The 11,688-nt window shown below is 38.2% G+C and overlaps 1 protein-coding gene across 1 annotated transcript; it reads right to left on the bottom strand.

Moving 5' to 3' along the window:
- Window positions 1-1,841: 1,841 nt before the first annotated feature.
- Window positions 1,842-11,398, bottom strand: LOC144381301 (uncharacterized). Its single transcript, XM_078068239.1, has 5 exons — window positions 11,273-11,398; window positions 8,302-8,443; window positions 8,085-8,130; window positions 3,533-3,619; window positions 1,842-2,300 (listed from the first exon to the last, which is right to left on the bottom strand). Exons 1-5 carry the CDS (start codon window positions 11,396-11,398, stop codon window positions 2,168-2,170), a joined length of 534 nt encoding a protein of 177 aa, XP_077924365.1. The 3' UTR covers window positions 1,842-2,167.
- Between the last annotated feature and the right edge of the window lie 290 nt (window positions 11,399-11,688).

Below are 11,688 nucleotides of genomic sequence, written 5' to 3'. Positions count from 1 at the left end.
ATGCTTCGGAGTCTAAATACTACGCGAAGGCAGAGTTTGGGCTAAAGAGGAACATAGTTTTATTGCTTTGCCAGGCAAAGGAGGCTGCGACAGGTTATGGCCTTCAAAAACTGCAGGCCCTCCCAAAAAAGGGGAGGGTTATAAGGAAATTGGATCTAGCCTGTTTTGACAGGAATTGTGTAAGTGCTACCAGCCCTTCATCTTGTGGTACAGGGGTCCCGAAACAAAAGGCTAAGAAAGGAGGAGGCGAGGTTTGGGAAAGAGAGGAAAGAGGTTACTTTAAAATGGAGTTTCACCAAAGCATTAGTGTAGCCGTTTTGATTTTTGTTCAGCTTTATGGTTTTAAGCAGTTTCAAAAGGAGATTGACTAAGATTCAGACATCTTGCATGTGCCTATAGTATAAACTTGATACTCAAAAGTGAAACAAGTATTTTAAACACACAGCTTAATCATTTTATTGAATTCTAGTTTGACACTTTAGTCATCCTCACATGTTTCTGAATTTATATTCCCAGGAGAGAATTGTGCTATAATCTAAAGCAATAAATAAAGGTAACTATATTTAAGGTTAAAAGTGTCACTTTAAAAGTTTAGGAATATGTGGTTCATGCTAAAAAAAAAAAGGAAGGAAGGAAGAAAAAAAGAAAAAGAAAAAATACCGTTAGAAAATGTGGCTGAGGTATTGGCTAAGGTAAGTTCTCACTATGTCCTAGTAATAAACAAAGTAGCTGCTCTTGGAGAATCTTTGAAATTGTTAGGAAGGAGATTTGGGAGAGTAATGTTAGTAGAACTAGTTAAGAATTTCAAAATCCTATCCTACCGCTCACTCTCTGACCCTGCACATATTACTTGACTTCTACACCTTTATTCCCACATATGTAAAATGGGAATGATAATGATGTAGGAAAGACTTTAGGGTTTGAAGCCAATGGCCAAGAAAGAATTCTTGAGATGTCTTTGGTGCAAAAAAGGTGGTTTCATGAAAGCAAGGGGACAGGACCCGGACAGGAAGGGCTACACTGGGGTCATGAGGAGTGGCCCATTATATACTTTCAAGTTGGGAGGGAGTTAGGGATAGTGTAAGTCTCTAAGGAATTTTGGAAGCAAGGTTTCCAGGACCTCGAGGGGGCTAGCTATTGTTGGGAAAGGGTCATTTATTACCGTCTAATAAAACCTGAGCCATGAGACCCTTCAGATGTATATCAGTGGGCCATATGCTTGGGGGGTGATTGCCAACACATATCTTGCAGGGGGGCTAGAGATAAAGGATGTTTCTTTCCAAAGGAATTTTTATATGTTAGAGTAGACTTACAGGACCCTGGAGGTTGGGCCAAGATTGCTTTTTGCCCTTAGCAAAGTATTAACATTGAGGCAGTTGAGTCCCTAGAAGAAGGTCACTCTGCCTATTTCAAGGACTTGTCAATGGGCTGTAGATAGTAAAGAAATTTAATAATTTTTTTTCTGCCTTTGTTTCCCACATCAATAATAATACCCACCTCATAAGGCTTTTATAACTAGTGAATGCTAAAATAGTTAAAAGCAGTTAGGAAAAAACCTTACAACATGGCAGGTGCTCAATAAATGTGAGCTCTTATATTTTATCCTTTTTTCTTTTGTTGGCAATATTCACTGCCTTTTTATTTTTCCCCATAAAGGACTTTATACAAAGTAATACAAAAAGTAATACAATAAAATACCATAGAAACCTGATAAAGCAGATCATTGAAATGTAGAGACATGAAAACAAGTTTATTTTAAGCAGAGCACCACATGCCAGAGATTAAGCTAATGACGAGTTTCGCTCCTTCAGTGATCTGCGGGTGCCAACTAACACATCCAAGCAGCCAAATCTCTGGTGACAGGTTTCTTCCTTCTTTCCCTCCTACCACTTCATAGAATGATCGCTGACTTGAAACTAAGCTGAGGTGAGCAGGAATGAAATCCAAATAAAATACTCCTCCATCCAAAAGAGGTCAAACTTGGATCCCAGGAAAACACAAGCAACACCTTGCTTAAAGGATTTTGAACAGCAAATTGATGATGCAGCAGCATCTAAAACTATAACTAAAAGCCATTTCCACTGAAAGTTCCAGTAAGTGTTGCAAGGACACAGGGAGTGAGGGAGAGGGAGGCATCCCCACCCAGGAAGAGCGTGCAGCACACACACTAGGGTTTGTAAAAAACCTTCATTCTCTGAGTTGGCGAGAGTTTGTTTCTAGTCCAAATAACATTCTCCAGAAGTTCTTGGGCTTCTTGGATCCCCTGTCTTGCAGCAACATTAAGGAGTATCTCTACATCCCTAGAAGAGGTGGTTATTTAGTCAGGTTAAGAAAAAGTAAACTGAAAGCACCTGCGCGGCCAATGTTTAGGCTAAGGGCCAGGTTAACACCTGTTTGGACTCATTCTAAGGTATTGAGGGAAACACGTGCCATTTCATCTGTGTTTCATCATAAGTGTCTTCATAATAAAACCAAAGCCACCCGAAGAAATAGTCTTACAACATCAGAGTCCAGCTGGATTTTTTTCCCTATTTAGAAGGGTTTTCTAGCCAAGACTCTTAGGTAATGTCTGAGACCCCTTTCTTGCAAGCAAATTCTATATTTTGGTTTGGAAGTGGTAACTGGAGAGGGGCCCCGTTCAACATGCCTGTCCATCAGTTGTGAAGCTACCAACCGTCAGTCATAAGAGAACATATTGACTACACCATTTTGACTTGGCTACTTCAAAAAGATTGTTTCAAAATTTCATTACCAAGTAATGCATGCAACCAATATTCCCGAGTGTTATATCAATTCCCAAGACTCACTCTATCCATCAGTGCCTCACTGAGACTCCTTCTTTCTGAACCTTGTCTACCCATCAGTCTGAGGTAGATTAAGGGATGGGGTTTGAAGGAGGGGGTTGTATACATTACTTGGTAATGGACTATATGTCAGTTACATTACTTGAAAAAAAGAACAAGCTAAAAGTTTAATGGTTTATTTTTAGGACCCTATCAAAATGTCTCTGCCTCAAAATACCTGCGTAAAAAAATGTCTCAGGCTATGAACTATTCAAAAACATTAAGAACTTCTCCAGAGAAAATAGTTGTACTTCTCTTGATGACTATGAGTAACCAGAAGAGGATTAGTGCAATGGACACAAGAAGAATTTGTGCCCAAAGAGAGCTATCTATCTTATATTCTTATATGTTTCATTCTGTTTATTAGAAAATGCCATAAGGCCATAAAGATAGTACATCCAGGGTACAGGAGACTGTAAGGACCATGAAATAACCTGGCCTTTCATCTCAGGTTCATGAAATGACTTAAGAATATAATCAGTGGAATCCATGCACATGTACAAATCTTGGATTCCCTTACTTTGTGACTTTTATCATAACTCCTAACAATGTAAGTACATAAAAAGGCAAGAGTAGGAAGTGAACTATATATAAAATGCTTTTGTCTGTCAATTGCAGGTAATATATGGGGGCAGGTTTAGAAGGAATGACATCTCAACTCGAAGGGGAAAGACAGCTAATTTCATTACCCTACTTCCATGGAATCAGTCATGTTTTTCAGTTTTCCTACTGCCAGGTTAAAGGAAGCACGGGGATGGTCCTGTTTGGAGGCTTGTCTGAAAAAGAAAGGAAAAGAAAGGGGACTGGTTATATGGGCTGGAAGGATGGTGGGGAGTGAGTATGCAATAAAAAAACAAGGAAATAGTCCCTCGAAAAAGCATCTCCTTAATAAAACCAAGGGCAGTGCCAATACAAATATGTAACCATTACTGGGAACCATCTTATCATAGATCTAGACAAATGTTAATAAGTCTCTTTCATTAAAAAATGTCTCTCATTTGAAACATCTACAGTACTTTTTAAAAAAACTAATGTAAGAATATTTAAGCCACTTATTTGCTCCAAACTCATTCATCAGCTTTTCCAAATATCAAAATAATTATACTCTTCTCTCCAAAATATACAGGAAATCAAAATACAGGAAAGAACTATCTGGGAATATTAGGAATTCAGTAAAATGTAAGCTGATCCTTAAGCACTATTTCCAACTGCTATAATATAAATGTAATATGCCAGTACTTTCCAATAGAACTTTCTCCAAAGATAGAAATATTCTATATCTGCACTGTCCTATACAGTAGCTGCTAGCCACCTGTGGCTATTAAATACTTGAAATGTACATAGTGCAACTGAAGAACTGAATATTTATTTATTTATTTATTTATTTATTTATTTATTTATTTATTTTTAGGGGGAGGGGCAGGGGAAGAGGGAGGGAGAGAATTAAGCAGGCTCCATGCCCAGCAGAGAGCCCAGTGCAGGGCTTGATCTCACACCTCTGAGCTCATGACCTGAACCGGAATCAAGAGTCAGACACTTAACCAGCTGAGCCACCCAGGCGCCCCAAGACCTGAATTTTTAATTTTAATTCATTTAAATTTAAATGGCCACGTGTGGCTGATGGCCATCATATTGGGCAATATGAATTATATAATTATTGCCTTCTTACTCTGCAGTTTTTTTCAAGTTAATTATGATTAGGGGGAAAATGTTGTCAGAAATACAAGGAAGTGTAAAAAAGTTTGCTATTTTTAATCATGAAAATTTTGAAAAATGAGTAGGAAAATAAAATCCAGAGGAAAAATGGGCAGACAACATGAACAGGCAATTTGCAGGAAGGGAAATCAAAATTACAACAGATGTTTTAAAAAAATGTTCAACTTCACAATTGATAAAAATGAAAAATTTTATTTATTTTTTTAAGATTTTATTTATTTGAGAGAGAGAGGAGGAGCAGAAGGGGAAGGAGAGGGACAAGCACCCCAAAAAATGAAAAACTTTAAATGAGACCTCTTACATTGTTATTCAAGTTGGCAAAGATTAACAAATGATTAAAAACAATATTGATAAATCTATGAGCATATACTAGAGTGGAGTTGGGCAACCTTTCAGAAGAGTTTTCCAGGGTGCCTGGGTGGCTCAGTCTGTTTCGTGCCTGCCTTTGGCTCAGGTAATGATCCTGGAGTGCCAGGATCAAGCCTGGCATAGGGCTCCCTGCTCATCAGGGAGTCTGCTTCTCCCTCTCCCTCTGCTCTTCCCCCACTCATGCTCACTTGCTCTCTCATCCTTTCTCTCAAATAAATAAATAAAATCTTAAAAAAAAAAAAAGAATAGTTTTGCAATATGTACCAAAAGCTTTAGAAAGGATCCTTGTCTGACCTGATATTTCTATTTTTAGTGATTTTTTTTTTTTTTTGGTAAGGAAATCAGACGTTCAAAAAGATATATATGAAAGGCCCTTTCCAACAGCAGTTTCTGATAGTAGGAAACTAGGAAAAGGTCTAAACATAAAACAGGGAAATCTTCAAGTAAATTAAGGAATATCATACATACATCAATTGAAAAAAGTCTAGAAGAACACCCATCAAAATGTTTACAGTAGTCTTTACTGTATGATAGGACACATTTGGTTTTTTCAGTGTTTTCCTTATTAGACATAAATTATTTTGCCAGTCATAAACTATAAAATCTGTTTTACACAACAAGAGGAAATCTCATTTTTGTAATGCTTTCCCACTCCATTCCTGACAGGGGAGAAGCCAGCACTGAAAGACGGAAAGGTTTTTCAAACAGGCCTTTAATTGTATGGTCCCATGTAAGAAAGAACCTGGCTTCCAAAATGTTGTTGAGGGCAAGTTTAATGCACATACTTGTCACCCTAGAACCTTGTTGAAATGAAGTTTCTGCTTCATTAGGGCTGGGTTAGGGTCTCAGATGCTGCATTTATAACAAGTGCCTGCCGGGTGATTCCAACGCTGCAGGTATGTAACCTACACTTCCAGTAGCAGGGGCTTCAGCCTCGTGTAGTCAGTCACCAACCACATTTAGCTCCTCTAGAGCCATGCCATTCCCTTCCTGATTCTCAAAGTTATTTCTTCTGTTGGCAAGTAAACTTTATCAGAATACCCATTTTAGGGTAAATACCCAGTAGTGCAATTGCTGGATCGTATGGTAGCTCTATTTTCAACTTTTTGAGGAACCTCCATACTGTTTTCCAGAGTGGTTGCACCAGCTTGCATTCCCACCAACAGTGTAGGAGGCTTCCCCTTTCTCCACATCCCCTCCAACATCTGTCGTTTCCTGACTTGTTAATTTTAGCCATTCTGACTGTTGTGAGGTGGCATCTCATTGAGGTTTTGATTTGGATTTCCCTGATGCCGAGTGATGTTGAGCACTTTTTCATGTGTCTGTTGGCCATTTGAATGTCTTCTTTGGAAAATAGACACTGGGGAGGGTATGTGCTATGGAGAGTGCTGTGAATTGTGCAAGACTGTTGAATCACAGATCTGTACCTCTGAAACAAATAATGCAATATATGTTAAGAAAAAAAAAAAGAAGATAGCAGGAGGGGAAGAATGAAGGGGGGGAATCAGAGGGGGAGACGAACCATGAGAGACGATGGACTCTGAAAAACAAACTGAGGGTTCTAGAGGGGAGGGGGGTGGGAGGATGGGTTAGCCTGGTGATGGGTATTAAAGAGGGCACGTTCTGCATGGAGCACTGGGTGTTATGCACAAACAATGAATCATGGAACACTACATCAAGAACTAATGATGTAATATATGGTGATTAACATAACAATAAAAAATTTAAAAATTTAAAAATTTAAAAAAAAAAGAATACCCATTTTAAACTTTGTCTTGAAATGGGTTCCTGAAATGGCCTCCTCTGCTGGTTTGTGCTTACTTTATAACCACTGTAGACTTCTAGAGCAGAGATTTGACCTGGCTACACATTTAGGAGAGCTTTTTCTGCTCACTTAAGTCAATCTGGAGCCAAGCATCAGCATGTTTCAAAGTTCCCCAGGGGATTCTGATATGTCCCAAGTTTGTCAACCACTATTTTAGAGAGAAGAAAGGCAACATCTGAGAAGAATGAGCTCATCAGTTCATGGGTAATAGCAAAGTCATAAATGTGTTCTCTTCTCTCTCAGATAATCGAACATTTCTCAGGATCATAGGTGACTCTGAGAAATATCCAACAGAAATATAATGCAAGCCATGCATAATTTTGAATTTCCTGGCGGCCACATTAAAAGTTTTAAAAGAAATAGGTAAAATTAATTTAAAAAATATATTTCATTTAACCCTACCATATTATCATTCAACATATAATTAATATAAAGAATTATTAATGATATAATTTATATTCCTTTCTCCACATCAAAACTTGAAAATCCAGTGTGTATTTTCCATCTCCATTCAGACTAACCACATTTCATGTGCTCTTTGTGGCTAGTGGATGCCATATTGTAACAAAATTCCACTTTCAAATAAATTGAGACTGTATGAACTCAAAGCCAGTTCTCTATGTTAAGCGACTCTGGCTTTTCACCTAACTTGTCCTTATTTCCTATCACAGTCTCCACATAAAATGGAGTTTCTAACACCTCTAGAGTGTGAGGTGGAGTGTTCCAGTGTATGTTTCCAAAGTTTTTCTTATTTTCTCAAACCGAACATACAATGTGGGATACTGTTTTGTGAGGATTCATCAGGCCAATACTACACAATCAGAATTGCGAAAGCTGTCTGTGAAAAATTTAGAACACTGATACAAACCAGTTGAATAAAATTTAAGCCAAAAAAGTGGACTAATCAGTAAGTAATATGTACTTCTACTTTAAAATTTCAAATTAATGTGTCTCTTATGGTCAAGAGCTCAAAATTTTAATAAACAAGGTAATGCTAACACAGAGCACTGTTAATAAAATTATTGATGTGCTGAATCTTGACCTAAAATGTTATGTGTGCTCCAATTTAGTTCTTTTAAAGCTAATCTATTGTTTGCTTACATGGTATAGACTGTTTTTCAATGCATCAGCCACATTACCTCCACCACTACTCCTGCCTCTCCACCAAGTGGAAAAAGTAGAAAGCATACCAAGACTTTAATATTGAGAACGTTTATATCTTTATCTTATTTCATTCTAGGAAAAAGGCACGAAAATCATAAGATTTTATATTTCAACACTTCCTGAAATAACTCTGCAGTTTTGCTTTTGGTAGATATCATCTTTCTTACCTAAACCAATGCATTGCCATCTCTTCATCCTTCACCACACCAGCTCCTGGGTAAAACCAAAAGATATCATAGAAAAAAAGGGGACTCTGTTAACTGCTTGATGCTAAAATCTTCTATAAACATACAGATACAGAAATCCAACCAGCAAATTCCACCCCGCACCCCCACACCCTGCCACTCCCTAGTAAAATGAGCACAAGAGGAACAAAGAAGTTACCTTTCAGGTATCTCTGGCCAACAATAAGCTGGGCACTGGGATACCCAAAGCGAGCATAAAGATATGCCACATGGAAATGGAAACTCTGGGAATATAGCCAGATGTAAAGCAAAGAGATCATGGTTCCCATTGTGACCAGGATCTGCAAAAAGAAAAAGAAAGAAAAGGAGGAACAAGAAGAATAGTGTGGGAATCTACTACAGATATGGTTCAGATGTGGAAGCAATGAGTGTATTCTGAAAAAAGGCATCTCGGGATGAGATGCATATGATTTAAAGATGAGGTATGTCCTTAATAGGTCTCTGCTGGGAAAAAATATTTGCTATCACTAGAGTTTTAACTTATTTTTCGTCATTCTGATAGTACTTTCCTTGGGTGATGCAAGATAACCAGATTGGGTAATGAACTAGGATTGGATGCCAACCAGTAGGATCTTGGCAGTTTATAAAAGGGGAAAAAATGGAGGCAGAAGAAAAAGACGAAGAAAAAAAAGAATTAATGTGTTTATTCTTTGGGCAGAAACATGATGGGGGGCTAAGATGGGGAGGGAGCTGCCTGCCCTGCTCTACCTCAGTCTGGAGAAGGCACAGCCCTGGCTTATTTGTCCGATATTGTCAGCTGCTTCTACAGAAACAGAAGACCTTCAGACCACACTTTTGAGTTCCCTCCCTAAAAAGATCCAGCTGAGTCAGTGGCATCCAGAAGACAAAGGAAGATGAGAATTTACAGTTTTTTAGGGCTGCCATTAACAAAGTATGACAGATTGGGTGGTTTACACAATAGAAATTTATTTCCTTGAAATCTGGAGCCAAATGTTCCAGATCAAGGTGTCAGCAGGGTTGGTTTCTATAGATGACTGTCTTCTTCATATATCTTCACATCATCTTCCCTCTGTACATCTCTGTGTCCAAATCTCCTACTCTTATAAGGACACTGGTCATATTGGATTAAGGCCCACCCTAATGACCTTATGTTAACTAAATTACCTCTGTAAAGATCCTGTATCAAGTATGGTCACATTCTGAGGTACTAGGGGTTAGGACTTCAACATATGAATCTGGGGGGAGGGGGTGACAAAATTCAGCCCATACCAGTAGCCTAAGCTGACAGTATGAGGATACTTCCTAAAAGAACCAGTGGATTGGCAGGAACTTTGACATCACCCTTCTCTGGCTTGAACATGCTCCTCACTTCTCTTCAAGAAGCCCTCCTAAGTGAGGTCCTTTCCCAGCATGAAAAGCTGGTACCTCAGCGATGGATTGATGCCCAAAAAAGTTCACATTGTCTGATAACCAAATCAGCACAGCCATTACTATTTCCAGAGCCATAGCAAACAGCATCTGAGATGTCAGTTTATGCAGGTGTCAGGGGCTGACAGGAACCTGGGGAAGCCTTGAAGTGCAGCAAGCCCACCAAATGCTCCACAGGCAGCTCAGGGGCCTCCGATGCATCCCCTGGTTATACTCAGCTGGCTTCGAAGGGGCAGCTCACACTCCGAAAAAAATGCAATGGAATTGACATCTTCCCTTTTGGATGTGATTCTACTTCTAGGAGAAGGTAAGAATGCAGCTTCTAACCTAAAAACCCAATTCTCGATTGCTGGTATAAAAGGTAAAAATCTATTACTGATTCCTATACCAAGAACTGAACTTGAAAATAGACTATTTTAACTCAAGTCTTTTAGCCAAATAAATCAATCAGGAATTGAAAACGTGAAGAATTAACAGAGGGGTTTTGCAGATTTTAATTCAGAATTATTGTAAGTACAAAACAAAGATCATTAAATATTTTTAATGGTCATATTGAAGATACGAGAGAAGAAAATGATAACCTTACCATAATCCAATATAGACAAAATTATAACTATTTATATTTACATTATAAATATATGTTGCTTATAAGTTATATATTACTCTAAATAATTTCTGTAATGTAATTTCAAATTTGATGCCATATCTCTCCCCTCATTAGGGAATTATTGGTTATTCACAACAATGAATGGCAAAGTCTACGTGTCAAGCTGTGTGTGTGTGTGTGTGTGTGTGTGTGTGTGTGTGTGATGGTACTGGTGTTCTTTGTTGTTGGAGATGTGTCTTGTTTGTCTTTTTTGGTGTGTGTTGGGGGAAGTATTTTATTTTAATATTTTATCCTCTTATCAGGACATCCAAAGTCATCTTTATTGATTTTGTTTCATGAGCAGGTGGTCTTTCACATATTTCTATATGTTATAAGCTTTCACAGCAGATGAATGTCTGTTTTGCAACTCTTCAAATCCTTTTTGAAATTATTTTGTTTACTCAGTATTTGTTTTGAACATGTCTGACACTGTTCTAATCACTGTGGATAAAATAGTGAACAAAACAAGCAAAATTCACTGCCCTGCTGTAGCTTATATTATAATTGGGGTAGAAAAATGAAGGAACGGACAATAATTAAATAAGTAAAACATATGACATATTGAATGGTAATAAATGCCATAAAGAACAGAAGGAGACTAGAGAATAATGTGAGGTAAGGTTTACAATTTTTAAAAGGATGGGGCCACCCAGCTGGCTCAGTCAGTAGAGCATCCGACTCTTGATCTCAGGGTCGTGAGTTCAAGCCCCACGTTGGTTGTAGAGATTACTTTTAAAAAATTAAATTAAAAAAATAAAAATAAATAAAAGGATGGATGGAAAGGATGGGCAAAGAAAGGTAGAGAAGGGTTTATCTCAAAGAGACATGTGGTTGTGGCTTTGCCTAATGGAGTAAAATCCAAGGAGTTTCACAGGAAATCAAGAGAGATTTGAGAGAATTATATCAGCAAAACACTTCCAGCTTTAACCCAAAAGGACAGATAGTATAAAATGAAAAGAAACCTTTGGACCCCCAAATTTCTACTTGCAGAAAGCAGGCTAAGAAAAGTACTCAGCTGCAAAAACATGCTCCCTTTTATGAAGAAAGGAAGGATAGATAAGAGAATAGAACCAACAGTTCGGAGGGTGGAACTAAAAGCCTGGAGAATTATTCCCACAACTTGAGATCCAAGGAACTGCCGATCTTTGCCTGGATGAACTTCAAAATTGCTGTGGATTGAGAACTCCTTTGTGACTCTCATTTTTGCCCAATTTGAACTAACCTGTCCATGGCAGTTTTCCTATGCCTATCTCCCCATTGTATGTTGGGTGTATAGAGTCAGATAACTTGTCTCTTTAGTCTCACAGCTCACAGATAGGAATTAGATTCAAAGGGTTGTACTGAAGGAAAAGTACACGGAGAGCCTCATTCACCTCTGGACCTGATTTAGATGCTGAGATTCTAAATGTTGAGGTGATGCTATAATTGGATGAGAATTTTGGGACCTTGGGAGGTGGTGAGTATATCTTGCACATAGGAAGGAGGTAAATC

This window comes from Halichoerus grypus, chromosome 3 (genome assembly GCF_964656455.1).
Source record: "Halichoerus grypus chromosome 3, mHalGry1.hap1.1, whole genome shotgun sequence".
Lineage (NCBI taxonomy): Eukaryota > Metazoa > Chordata > Mammalia > Carnivora > Phocidae > Halichoerus > Halichoerus grypus.
This window is presented reverse-complemented; position numbering and strand designations above follow the sequence as displayed.